The 14,498-nt window shown below is 43.4% G+C and overlaps 1 protein-coding gene across 2 annotated transcripts in view; it reads left to right on the plus strand.

Moving 5' to 3' along the window:
• TBX15 (T-box transcription factor 15) overlaps positions 1–14,498 on the plus strand; it is a 95,042-nt gene that overhangs the window by 64,794 nt on the left and 15,750 nt on the right. For both annotated transcript variants that reach the window (XM_061454192.1, XM_061454194.1), the window contains exons 3-7: positions 47–148; positions 2,725–2,896; positions 3,258–3,425; positions 6,706–6,770; positions 14,044–14,141. In XM_061454192.1, coding sequence (XP_061310176.1) covers positions 47–148; positions 2,725–2,896; positions 3,258–3,425; positions 6,706–6,770; positions 14,044–14,141 — 605 coding nt within the window. The remainder of the gene's footprint in view (positions 1–46; positions 149–2,724; positions 2,897–3,257; positions 3,426–6,705; positions 6,771–14,043; positions 14,142–14,498) is intronic.

Raw genomic sequence — 14,498 nt, forward strand, 5'->3', positions numbered from 1 at the left:
TCCCTATTCACCATTTTCTTCTTGATTTCTACTCTTCTTTTCCTAGGAGAATGTTTCCAGCCATGAGAGTGAAAATTACAGGTTTGGATCCCCACCAGCAGTATTATATTGCCATGGACATTGTGCCTGTGGATAACAAGAGATACAGGTAAGCTTTTTAGGTGCAGAGGTAGGAACTTTGTGATAATCTTTTGTCAATGACAGCCTAGGAAAGACAGGTGCCATTATACACCATTTCAAATGTATGGTGGAAGAGACCATGCTGATTTATACCAATATAGTTGATTTGACCAGAATCATGAGACAAACCCAGAGGTTTAAAATACTCTCTTGTACTTTTGGATGGGAATCTTGCTCTTTTCAAATAGCTGTTTTGAATCAGAGAGATCCCTAGCATGCATTTCACAATTGACATGATTAGCAATGACTGTCTGAGGTTACTGATAACTGGAGATATCAGTGGGGAGTTTGGAGCCTCTAAAACTGCTTCAGCAAGAAGAGAATGGGTATGCAGCAGCTGAACCAGGATGGGCATCTCAGGTCTGGCCTGAGCTAACTTGGGTGATTTTTGTGTTAAAAGCATTCACTGTCCAGCAGAGCAGTCACAGGGGATATGGGCCCTAAATTACAATGTAGAGCCATTGAGAAACCCTGAGGTGAATCTTCACAGCTGAGCTGAAAGACAGGAAGAGAGTGTTCTGATATTAATGGGATTCTGCTCCTAAAACGTACTATGGAAAACTCATGGTCCTCTTCATTCCAGAAAACTATCCAGAGAGAGGTGATTTATTCACACTCATTAAATACCTCTGAGAGCAAATCTTTTCATCATAGACTCACAGAATCATAAAACGGTTCTGGTTGGAAGGGACCTTAAAGTTCATCTGGTTCCAGCACCCCTCTCAAGGGCAGGGATACCTTCCACTAGAGCAGGTTGCTCCAAGTCCCATCCAACCTGGCCATGAACACTCCCAGGGATGGGGCAGCCACAGCTTCTCTGGGCACCCTATGCCAGTGCCTCAGCAACCTGTATCTAACCTAAATCTCTCCTCTGTCAGGTTAAAGTCATTCCCTCTTGTTCTGTCACTACCTGCCCCTATAAAAAGTCCCTCTCCAGATTTCCTGTAGGCCCCCTTTAGGCACTGGAAGCTGCTATAGGATCTCTCAGGAACTTTCTCTTCTTCAGGCTGAACAAGCCCAGCTCTCTCAGTGTGTCTCCAGATCAGAGCTGCTCCAGCCCTCTGATCATCTTTGTGTCACTCCTTTGGACTTGCTCAACCAGGTCCATGTTTTATTTATGTTGCGGCTCCAAGAGCTGGATGTAGTACTCCAGGTGGGGTTTCATAGAGCAGTCAAGGTCCCTTTGGATGGCATCCCTTCTCTCTGGCGTGTCGGCTGCACCACGCAGCTTGGTGTTGTCAGCAAACTTCCTGAGGCTGCATCAATCCCACTGTCTGTGTTGCTGACAAAGAGGTTGAACACCTCTGGCCCCTGGGGAACACCAGTAAGTGGTCTCCACTTAGACATTGGGCCGTTAGAGGCAAGAATGTCACGCAGGACAGTGCCCGATGCCTTGCACAAGTCCGGATAGGTATGTATGTCAGTCTTTTCCCCAGATAGTCTTCACTGCACCACATTTCAAAGATTCAAGAATTGATCCTCTGTTTCAAAAGCTAAATATTACATTTTCGCTCTCAGACTGTTTAGAGAGTTTCTCAGGAAAACACTTTCCTGGGCAGTATCCTGAGTCTGATACTCAGTTAGATGTTTTCCCACTTTCTTTGAGTGTTCTGACAGCACTAACATTGAAAAGTAATATATTGCCTTACACTTTGTTTCTGTCCTTGTTTGCTTTTGTAGCCACATAGAGCAAGCTAGCAGTGAAGGGAGCAGATTATTATTATTTTGTTTTTCTTGTGAAAATACAGGAAATGAGTCACTGTTTGTAGGCATGGACTGAAATAGCTTAGCAGAGCTGAGCAGAGACCCAGTGAGGGGCAGCACAGGGCAGAACCCGGAGGTGTTAGCAGGACTGGTTGTGAAATGCCTCAGGCTGAAGGAGCCACAGGACAGAAAGCAAAAAAAAACGTGTCTAGGCAAAGTTTCAGTAGAGAAATTTATGGTGTATCTGGGATGGTGAGATCAGGAACACAGAAGATCACAAAAAAATCAGGAACACAAAAATTACTTTTTACTCTAATCTCAACATTTGCAATACTACGTGGAATTTCCTATTTTGCAAACCAACAAATTCTGGTTTATTGTTTTTTTTTAGTGGTATCCATTGGATTTTGCTCTTTCTGTGTGAAGACACATGTGTTTTGCACAGTCTGGCGTGACAGCCATTGCAGATTGCCAGAAATTACAGGGCATTTATTAACATTTTCAGAGAGGGCTTTGTTTACTCACATTTTCTACCCTGTGACTCGGAAAGGGTTAAGGCGTTGAGAAGCCACATGTGGCAGAGTTTTACAGGGAAAAGAGCTGCAAAGGTGGTTTTAATAATGAATCAAGTCTGAACAAGTGGCTCAGGGGTAATCTGGCTTTCATTTAGAAGGTAGGAGGTTGCAGTAAAGCACATTCTACCCTGACTGCAAATGGGAGCTTGGGGTGTATGCGGTAGGGTGGCCGTAGAGGGGGAGCCCTGGAAATGTTCCTCCAGTGAGTGAGTGAGTGAATGAATGAGTGACAACTTCCCATAGCCATCTACCCTTCCTCTTTCAGGTATGTGTATCACAGCTCCAAGTGGATGGTGGCTGGCAATGCAGACTCCCCAGTGCCCCCGAGGGTTTACATCCATCCTGACTCATTGGCTTCTGGAGACACCTGGATGAGGCAGGTGGTCAGTTTTGACAAGCTCAAGCTGACCAACAACGAGCTTGATGATCAAGGCCATGTAAGTTAGAAGCTAACGCTGGTGCCTGCTGCCCTAGCCTTGCTCTTCTCAGGCTCAAAAGGGTGCTGCTGCTGCTGCTTTGATATTCCTGTGTCCTGCTGGGCACACATGTCTATAGCCACTCTTCACAGCTATGAAGCCTTTTTCCCCGCTTCAGTATTTTTCCTCAAAATGTTGCCTGATCCTATAAAGCTCTTTTCTCTCTGCACATAGTACAAAATCTGATACATGCTTGTAAGAAAAGGGCCATTTTCTTCACATTAGCCTTACGCCAGCCCTGCTTCCTTGTACATCTGAACGATATGTAGAATATTTGGGAAAATAATCCTTTCTCTTATTCTTTTGTTTTTTTTTTCTTCAGATAATCTTGCATTCAATGCATAAGTACCAGCCCCGTGTTCATGTCATCCGCAAGGATTTCAGCAGTGATCTTTCCCCTACAAAACCAGTTCCTTCAGGAGATGGGGTGAAAACCTTCAACTTCCCTGAGACTGTCTTCACAACAGTGACAGCTTACCAAAATCAACAGGTAAAGCTGCATGCCTTCAGACTCTTTTTGTGATGGGTGTTCATAAAACATCCGTGCACTCGATGTGTTTGAAATGTTAACTTTGCTGAGAAACGTAGCTCAAGGAGGGCATACACTTCACAGGTTCAATGTTTTATTTCTGCTACAGTGTGTAGACATGAGGCATCTAGCCAGGAAGACACCTTGCAGATAAGGTGCCTGCAGTTTTTATTGTAAAGTAAGTAGGCGATGTCAACCATAAAGAGATCATGCTCACATTGCCTTGCTGCTTCATGGTACAAACTACAGTGCCCTATCCCCACTGTAATTTTAAGGCAGTACAACTAGTCCAGTTCTATTATCTCACAGAGAAAACACATAGTCTTTTTTTAAGCAGTGAAGCAAAAAAATTTTAGAGAAGCACAATCTTATCAGTTTGCTGACAAGAGAAGCCTTTGAACATAAGCAGCAGCAGTCCATGTATGGCACGTGAACTGAAATTCTCATGCATAATTCATGTTTGATTCAGATCTTGCACAATTCCCAGTGGAGAGTGTTACTATTGACTTCAGATATCATAAGGAAAAGATGTTGCCACAGGAGGATCCTCTCTGTATAGACCTTGATGTTGTCACTGATCTGCCCTTTTTCTTAAGCTAGTCTTCTTGGCATTAAGAAATGTAATCTCAGTGCACACTAGTGTTTGATTATAGAGTATCCTGTCCATCTATAGATACTATATATAAAGATACTATATCTTTAAGTGGAAATTAATTGTTTGTAAAATGTGAGCAGTTGAGACACCAGCAAAGAAAGGAGATTTAGGAAGCCTGTGCTGTGAATTATGTTTGCTTCCCCTTCTCCTTCAGTGGGCAGTGAAAGATCGTGTCCTAGTCTTTGAGGAGGCGCTTGCTTCATTGCTTCTGCAGGCATGTTCACTGCACACATAAATGTATAAGCTTCTTATATCCATCCATTCCCTTTGCAGTCTCCTCATATACTGCTCACCTGCCACCTACCTCTGCTTAAGGATTCCTATTAGCCTTCATACCACCTCTAATGCTTCTGGCCCAGCGTGCTTCTTTTGTTCATGTACACATACTCCCTGTTTTATTCTCAAGTGAGGGGTAACTGTGCACATCGTATTTCCTTTTCCTGTCATTCCCCTCCTTCTTGGGGTGGGGGTTGTCAGGGCATTAAAAGGGCTGTGTTAGGTATTTTTTTCCCATCTATCTGAACCAGAATCTCAGTTGGTGAAAGTTTTGCTGTGTTAATAGTGAGCCTGCTTAAAGAACGTAAGGTATTGTTCTAAGCTAGAAGAATGAGGGCACAAACTGTCTTGGAAGAAAAATAACCTGTTATCAAGCCTCTTAGGGAAATAGGTTATACTATTTGCTGCCATAAATTGCAGAGGAGTCTTGAACCAGAAACAGTGAAGAAATTCTTTTTTTTCTATGATGATTTATATTCTTTTGGAGAATGGCTTCATGAACACAGTGGACATCATTATATTTAGTATTCTTGAGTGGAGGGACAGTCCCATGTCAGATCACTTTGGGGCAGTTTATAGCAACATCCTGAAAGCACTCTCATGACTGCTTCTGAATGCCCACTCCTAGCTTTTTCTCAGTCTAGTCCACTTGAAATGACTTAAATCAGGATCCAAAATGGATCCACTATTCCAGCAGAAAAAAATATTGCAACACGATGGTGGGTTTGCTCCAGCCATTGGAGCACTAGAAATTTCCTGCCCCCCCCCCCCCAGTGCATGTACTCCACAGACTTTTAACTGTAGCCCAGATATAGAAAGAAGAAAAAGAAAGGATAATTGACAAGAAATAAGCCTGTCATTCTTCCCTAATGACCAGACTTGTAAGACATAATTACACTGATATGGGAGGTGCCAAGGGAGGGCACCTCTCAGGCACTGGCTCTATAAGCTAGCTCACTGTAAGGAAGCACTGAAGTTTCTTCCAGTTTCTCTGGATTCCAAACACGTGGGGTTTTGCCCCCTAAATTTTCTTTTGGGGGGCATTTTTATAATACCAGTAAAGGAGGTTCTGCAGGATTGAGGAAGTCTTTTCATTACAAATAAGTGGAAATCCCATGAATATGCCTGTATGCCCTCCCGTGGCTGTAAACTTTGTCTTACTGGGAGAAGCGTCTCTGGAAACAATTGTAAAATGTTAGCAAATCCACCACAGGGATTCCCTCTGCTGTAATTCCATCCTCCACAGAACATATCTGTCTCTGTACACACAAGTCCCAGGACAGCTGCAAAGTCAGGCTAGCGGAAATTAAGTTCACAAATTAAGCTTCTGCAAAAATAGGAGCTGCATTCCAGATCTGAGGTTAATATCCACAGTAAGGACTTCGTTCTGACAGAAGCAAACCACCTGCAAATCCGCTTCAGATCAGTCTGCATTAAACTCATCTTTCTTGAGCAGTTTCTGCAAAAACATCTCAAATTTGATAGGATCTTGAGATCTTACTCTCTTTTCACCCCAGAGGCAGGGTCTCGGGGACTGAGGTTGGCAGAGGGAAGCATTCATGCTGCACCAGGTTGGGGAATAGCTGACAGGGAGTATGATACCACAGGCTGCAAGGTCAACCCCCCAGTATTATTTTCCATATTTACCAGCATGGAATTTGTGCCTAAAAATAAAGCAGGAAGGAAGATTCCCCAAAGCATTCAGTCTGGCTGTCATCCTCTTGGTTTAGGGGAGGGGGGAAAAAGTAAAACAAAGATGGTTTCCAGACCAGAAAACCCTTGAAAGGCCACCCAGATGCTGACCAGAAGAGCAGCACCTTCTGCACGTGGCTGAGTGGCCAGCTGCTGTCTTTGGAGGCTGTAGCCTGTGCTTTGTCTTTTCTCCTTAGCAGCGTTTGAAGGTCCATGAGTGCATCCAGCTGCTGGATACCCAGAGTGTTGAGGCTGGGATGATCCCAGATACCAGCCAAACCTGAGCAGAATGCCTGCTTCCTGAACCACATGGCCATTGATAAGTTATATCCTGGGCCCAAGTTGTGCTTCTACTTTGGGAACAGCTTCTCAGCCCCAGTGCTGTGCCAGGTTTCCTGATACTGCCATATTTCTGCCTCTGGCACCATTCATTTGCTGTTCGAATCAGCTGCTCATGGATAACAGAAGAGCAACTTTAATATAAGTCTGGGGAAATACGTATGAAAGATCACTGTACAGGTGGTTTTGTCAAGAGTTGTAATCATCAATAATTGTCACTTTCTGAAAGCAAAAAACTTGTTTGGAGAGATAACCAATTCTCATTTTCTTTCTTTATAGATCACCAGATTAAAAATTGACAGAAACCCCTTCGCTAAAGGTTTCAGAGATTCTGGGAGAAACAGGTAACAGGAGCTTGTTTGTGTTTTCTCACTGATCTCTCCTTCCCCTCATGAGTGCACAGGGCATGCATTTAAGGCTGAGGAAGGTGTTTTGTGATCCCAATTAATTTTTACAGGAGAAATCTGCTGTAGACTAGTTGTTAGAGGAATTTGAAGGACTGTTTACTTTGCCTGAACAGATCCAATGTATATTGATGGCTACCTCAGAAAACACCAGATTAGACAGCTAGACCAACCCTGTTTCTTTACAGAAGTCTCCTTCAGTGCTGCTCCTACCTCTGCCTGGACCCTGCAGTCCAAAACCTTGACAGAAGGTTTTGATATTCTTAGACAGCTTAAGAAATTCCTGCTTGACAACATTTTTTTCTGTGACTGCATTTTTTGGTGTCATATGTTTAATTTCCCACTCACTGCTACCTTTGAACCCCTTCTGTTGCCACTACTTTCAAGGCTATTTTCTTCTGTATATGTGTTTTGCTGCTGGATGTTATTTTTCTCTGCTGGAAAATTAATTTGTTTATGTTCATTTCTATCATTTTCATGTTCCTCTGAGCTTTTCCATTTGTTGTTGAGAAACAAAATTAAACATTCTGATAAGTCATTAGTAAACTATTAATGTTTACTGATATTGTCCTATGATATCCAAAGAATTAGGTAAAATAAATGAACTTCTAAAGATACTGTAGAGATTCTTAAAAAAAATATATTTTTTATTACAAAATTGAAGACCAGAGATAGAAAGATGTAGGATTGCAGACTGTAAAGAAGACAAATCGGTCACGGGCTAAAGCTCTGAAAAATAATGAAGGTAGTAGGAGATACTTTTGCTTGTTCTTTATTGCATGTAGAGCTGTGTGAAAGGCGTTTTTAAATTTGGATTTTCACAGGAAATTTACAAACTTGGAGCGCAAATGCTTGTTTTACATTAGCATAAAAACTAAGATTTTTTGATAGGTTTGCAGGATAAAAGTGCAAAAATGCTTTCGTTTCAAACAATTTCAGTTTCTCTCCAGTGATGTCAAATTGTTTCACTTTGACTGTGTCACTTAATTTTGTCAGGATTTTTATGAAAAGATTAAGTAGAACAACTTAAATGCTATTTAGAATACATTATATTTTAAAAACTCAATAATAAACCAGGAGATTAAATAAAAAAAAACCCTTTTGAATTAGTAAAAGACACAGAGTTATCAAAAAAGAACAAGAAAGTCCAAACAAAAAAGTCTCAACTTTTTCTGCCATTCATAATTCCATCAGAGTGTGCAGCAGGTCTACATATTTCAGATCTATATACTGGGGGCATCCTTTAGATCAGTGTGACAAAGGCTTCAAACATTAAATTGTTTATAGAATTAGACATATATGAGTATGTTACAAGAACCCTAGGACTGTAAAGCAAGGCTCTGAGCGTGCAGACCAGAGTGCAAGTCATCTGCATAGCCTTCATTTGCAGCCCCCATGGGCACTGTAATTCAGTTTTTACTTGCATGCTCCTCTTGTGTGTGTTCACCAGAACCACTGCCGCATTCATGGATTGGTATGGGAAGTGTTCAGTGACTGGGCAAGTGCTCTGTGTTTTCCATCACTCATTTAAATGCTCACAAAGAAGACATCTTACTGACCTAGCAACTTCCTAGCTCAGCTCCTCTGTTATCATCTTACTATAGCTATGCAAAAATATGTTACCACCCTTATTTAATCCCTGCCGTGACCATTAGTTCTCATAGTTGAAGCACATGTGACTTTTTCTCTGCTCTCCTCTTCTGTGTGTGGGTAGTATCTGCCCTGGGTACAAGGTCTTCCCTGTGTGCAGAGATACAGCTGCACTGGAGGCTGGTTTTAGAAAAGGGATTGATGCAGTTCCAGGTACATGGTGGGCTAGATTAACATGGAAGGCATTAATAAGGTCCTAGCCCAGTGAATTTGGACAGTTTCCTGAAAAGGTTGGGAATTACTGATCTTTGTAGCTCATTGATTTAAGAAAGGGCAGGAAATTGCTACACGGCTGCAGCTGTGGGGAGGGCTCAGTAAAGCTCTCTGCTGATGTAAAGAGGAATTAAAATCTTTAAGGTATTACACATCAAAGAGAGCAGCCTGAGGCCTTAGGAAGAAAAAACAGGCAAAGGTATTTGCAAGCATATATAGCAGTCAGGCGCCTGCCTCACAAGCAGTGGTCTGGCTAAGGTTGCACTGCTGTTGTCAGCTAGTGGAGGACATTCTAATGCTCAGCTGCTCCCTTTAAAGAGGACATGTACATAGATGTACACATAGGAAAGAGAAAAGCATTAAGGTCCAAGCCATGCCTTGAAAAGGCTCTCCAAATGGGACTTTTCTTAACTGTGCTGGCTAGCTTCTCTTCCTCTTGTGAATTTGTAATCTCATCAGGATCACTGGTCAGCTGGAGTGTCAATCTTGATGCTCTGTAGCTTTCCACGTCCTCACAGCCTTGGTTAGCTACGGTGCATTAGGCTGGATGTGGAGAACGTCCCACTGAAATTGTAGGCCTCCTTTGGAAAAGAAATGGGGTAATTTGAAAAAGGGACCATTAGTGAAGCAGGCAAGTGTAGTATGTATCCAAGAGGTTTTCGGAGAACTCCTCTTAGGCCACTTCTTTCCTGGGACATTTCCTTTCTGCCTTGTGTTGAGGCTTTTCCATGAAATGGAGATGGATTTTTTCCTTCACTTACTTTGTATCCTGATATTGTTTCACTGTTGTTGCCTGCTGCAGAAATTATGGAGTCAACTGTTGTTTTTAAAAACAGTTTCCAGTTAAAATCTTTCACTTCCATCAACTCACAGCCTCCCTCTATAGCTCCTTGTAACTATGGTCTCTCTTCATTAGTATAAGACACTGCTAAACCCCTCCTGCTCTGGGGACACCCCATCATGATGGAACTCCCTGTATCCATCTGGTGGAGCAATTTTTTTCACAGATCCCTTTTTGGATCTCCTTCAGTTGTTTGTGTAATTGTCTCCTTCACAGCTGACTGCGCCAGTCCTTCTGCAGGGAGAAGGAGCAGTGAGGTATTTCAGAGGGAAACAACTCTGTAGCTGGACATTGTTTTGTGCTCAAACCATGCTAACTAATGGTGTTCAGTAATGTAGCCATTAGCCCTGATGGATGGAGTTAGCCTGTGTTGGAAGGTCAAGTCTTACCCGCTTATTAGAGATTCCTTCTACACTGTTTTTGGTCCCTCTCTGCTTTATCTGCAAAAGCACGTAAAGCATCTGTAAAAGTTGAACAAGGCAACTACTCCTGGTGGCGAAAGGATACCTACATAGTACATGTATGAGGCAGGCATTAATTGCTTTCCTGAACTTCAAGAGATTGAGAACCAGAGGCTTGACACATGGAGCTCAGCTCGCTAAATGTTTGGGTAGTGAGGGTGCAGATTTAAGGCCACAGAACCTTTTTTTGGAGACTGAGTAAAGTTCATCTGACAGTGGGATGCTTGCTGAAGCCCCTTATCCAGGAGGAAACCTGCAGGGACAAGAGTCAGGAAACGCAGCAGGGTCATGGAAGAATAAAACCCTAATCTGACAGCAAGCAACAACACTTTTCTTTCAGATGTGGGCAGCTGAGGTGAATAGGAGTTGTTTGTGTTGGAAATGCTCTTTGAGCTTTTGTCTAGGATAAGAGAGCCAGGAGGGTGCTTGGAGCCAGTAGTTTGGCTTCCCCAGTGAACAATGCAATGATGACCTGAATCCTGCGTGCAGTGGGAATGGCAAGGTTGGCCATATGGGATGGATTATGGAGGTGCGCAGATAGTTTGTACATCTTTTTTCATTTTTCAGACAATGGAACTGTTTCATTTATTGCCTATTATTAAAACTTTATAGCACTAAATATAAAAGAATGAATGAAAAAGAGAGAATTTTGGATACGTTTTAAAGGACTGACCTTATTAAAATGAAGCTGGCAGTGAGTCCTCTTCTGATACTTTTTTTTACTTCCTTTATAAAGATGGTGTGAGAGGGGAGGGTTTATGGCCTGATAGACAGTTTGAAGTGAATTTTTCAGTGCAGTTTTTGGAAGAAAGAGTGGATGACATATGCATAATGTCCATCACACTTGGTACCAGCAGCCCTCACCAAAGCCCAGAAAGCTGCTAACAGTTCAGAAATGCTGAAAACAGCATTTATTGCTGTCCCAAAATGTCTCTTCATTGGCAATGTGGGTTTTTTTTCCCCTGTTAGGGGCTAGAACACACAGAATAGCACTTCAGTATTTCTGCTGACTAGAAGAGCACTGCCTTTCTGTCCTGTGGTGGAGGTATGTGATGTGGCTCTGGATATCTTGGTACCAGACCAGTGTCATAAACTGCTATGGGAGTGAGGGTTTTTAGAACTGACAGCAATGGAGTTTCTTGATTCCCATCTCCTCACCTCAACATTTTCTTTCAGAAATAGGAATACATCACAGTCAGAAGAAAAAAGATATATTAAAAGGCTGTGGTTAGAGTGGTAAAATCAGTCCCAGAGAGGTGGTGTGCCTTCTCACCAAAGCTGTTTTCTGCATGGCTGCATGTTCTTTTTCTGCAAGACTCCATACATGGGGTGGAAGGTGCCTCACAGTTTAGCTAGCATGTGAGGCTGCTGTCTCATGGGTCTTGTCTGATGCATGGAAGGATGCAAAAGTTCAGTAAGGATGTGTTCTGCTTAGATACTGTTTCAAAACCACTCATAACGTTTGTTCTGCACAAACAAATCAACAGGAAAAAAGGATGATCTAGTATATAGAGACTTAACTTTGTGCATAAGGGAACTGGACATAACTTTGAGCTCTGTCACCCACATACTTAAGAGAGGGTGTTTTATAACGCATGTTCAACACGTGCACACCTAGGAGTGAGTAAAGGACTCTCATTTGGGACAGGAAGAGGAAAGAGGTGGCTTTAAGCCAGATGTGGAGTTTGGCATCCATTCTTCAGGCACCTGTGGCTGCAGAGGTGCCCTCAGCATTACAGGGCAATCAGGGAATCCAGTGAAGCCACAGTGTTGCTGCTGGCAGTTGCAGTATGGAAAAGGGAGGTAGACAGGAACTGTGTCCACAGCAAAGGGGCTGTTCTAGACCTGCTTCCCTGGAGTGGGAGGACGTGGGTTCCTAGTCACATTTTTCCTTTCCCTGTCATACAGGGCAGGAATAGAGCAGCTTTGCAAGCTGCTCTGGTAACCCCACTGCTGCCATTTACCCTCTCAGGCACAATGGAGTCCAACCCTTGACAGCACTATATAACTCCTAATTTACTCTTTTATTTCTTTTTATTATTCCCCCATTCTTTTTTTTTTTCCCTTTTCTTTTAGAAGTACGAATTCTAGGGTAGTTGCAAGAGCTGAATTGATACAGGGGAAAGTGGCAGACAGAGAGCTAGAAGCTTAGAACTATGAATAAGCCTGATCTGAAACCGATGCTGGCTCCAGGCAGAGGCAGGGGTAACAGTTTTAACCTGCATTGACAGTTTCACTGAGCCACCTCCCATTAGGGCTTGGATTTTACTGGAAGGGAGTCATGAGAGCAGAGCTGGAAGTCAGATGCCGGTGCAGAGTGGTGTTATGTGCACAGGGATCTAATATCTGAGCCAGACTGTGAACACTGGTTTTAGTGATCTGGCCTCCTTATTTCCCTGCACGATCCTTGTGGCAGATGCAGAGCAGCTGGATTAGCACAGCTGGACACTTCAGTCTGCATTTCTGCATCTATTACTTGGTTTTAATCACCAAGCTAGGTCCTTCCAAGAGCAGCTCTTGTTGCAGAGCAGCTTGGTCAGGGCATTTTATGCCCCCTGGTTATATGGTACCAGGAAGTCCTCCCTCAGTGTTTGCACTGAGGATCATTTCTTAAGGCTGCAAAAAGGTGCCATTCTCTTCCCGGCTGCGTGTGTTGAGAAGCAGGTGGAGCCTGAACACGTGTGGCTTTCTCACACAGGGAGCAGAGGAAATCCTGGGGGTGGTACCGGTAGTCAAAGAGCTGCTTTTGCACATAGAGCCCAGCTTAGCAGATGGGTTCACATTCTGTGCTGTCTTGTTGTCTCTGAGCTCCATGAGCTGGCAGAGGTCACTGTATTAACCAAATAGTTTTGTTGTAATGTGCTCAGCACTAGTGTGAGACTGCTATGCAGAGATGTCTTCTGTTTCTACTTCTAACAGCTTAGCAGCTAATAAACACCATGCAACAACCTCTCTTCTAAACCTCCTCTTAAAATACAGAGTTTGGTTTGCCAACTCCAATGTATTTAAAGCATCTGAGCTTCCGGGGAGAGTTTGGAAAGTTAACTGAGTGAGTGGAGGCACGTGCAGAAAGACATTTTCATAAGCAAAAGGCAGCTCCAGTATCAGCTCAACATCTGATGAGAGGCTCTGGGGATGTTGGAGCCTTTTGCACTGAAAGGGGATATGTTCTCACATTTGATGAAGCATCTCTAGTCGTGTTCAGTCAGTGCAAGGGCTATAACCTACTGCTGGAAAAGAGGCAGGGGAAGGTGAGGAATGGGGAATGGAGCAATGTGCAGCTTCCCCAGAGGGAAATCTTTCCTAGGAAGAAACTCCAGGCAGTTATCTCGTAAAGAAGGGTCTTTTCCTAACAATGCACTTATGTCCTCACTAGAGATGTTCAGCAGAGCTAGCATTCTGTGGTGAAATTAAGAACAAATCTGAGACCAACAGGAGAAGTTCTCACTTGAGTTTGTCTTTTTCTCTTTGGTACTGTCTTTGCGGTGAATTAGGGACCCAAAGCAGAGATGGCACCGATCTTTTATAAAAAGCATCTTATGTATTTCTAGTTGAACTCCAAAACCAAGGAGATTCCCTTTTTGATGGCTTCCCATAGCACTTCAGAACAGCATGCAGAGCTACAAAGTGGTGGAGAAAGGCAATTCACAAAATCTCTGATTCTGTAGGCTGAATCCCAGACTGCCCTTGTTTGCATGACAGCTTGCATCCCCAGAGTGTGGATGCCTGCTTTATGATAAAGTATGCTTTAAGAATCTGGCAGTCATGTGTCCCCTGCAATGCATAAAGTCTGGGATATTTGTTAAATATAAAAAGATTTAAAAGGTTCCAAGAGACTCGTAAGAACTTTCGCAATCCTGCACTTGGGGAATTGCACTTTCCTCCGGTGACCTGTGCTGGAAGGCTTGCTTGAGGAATTCACAGATGCCAAGGTGACCTTTTGGTGGCTGCTGGCAGCCTGTCAAACGAGGTCGGAGCCCTCTTCCCCCAGTGTCAATACCCTTGCCAACTGACATTCTTTTCTGCTTGTTTTATTTTCATTGCACAGGACGGGGCTGGAAGCCATTATGGAGACCTATGCCTTCTGGAGGCCTCCTGTGCGCACTCTCACCTTTGAAGACTTCACTACCATGCAGAAGCAGCAAGGTGAGTGAGCAAAAGGCATGAAAAGAGCTGTAGAAAGGGCACAAGAAGGTGTGCTCTGCTGTGCGTCCTGCTGCTAGAATGGGCATGTCAGATACCTTCTTGAGCCCTTGACTGCTGTGGAAGAGGAGAGAGGATGGATGGAAATGGTGGACAGGCAGTGCCTTACAGAATCATAGAATAGAATAGTGCGATGAAGTGCAATGGAGCTGCTTCATTCCCTGGCATCCCCGGTGCTAGAGCTGGAGTTCAAGAGACAGAAGGAGGAGCAGGATAGAGCATAGGGCTAGGCAAACCAGCCCAAGTACACAGCATGAGTTAAGTGTGAAGAGAGCACAGAGAGGAGAGGCTCCAGCATAC

The sequence above is a fragment of the Pezoporus flaviventris genome, unplaced genomic scaffold, assembly GCF_033815535.1.
Source record: "Pezoporus flaviventris isolate CSIRO_AGI_PZ_B2104156 unplaced genomic scaffold, CSIRO_AGI_Pfla_v1 ptg000015l, whole genome shotgun sequence".
Classification (NCBI taxonomy): Eukaryota; Metazoa; Chordata; class Aves; order Psittaciformes; family Psittacidae; genus Pezoporus; species Pezoporus flaviventris.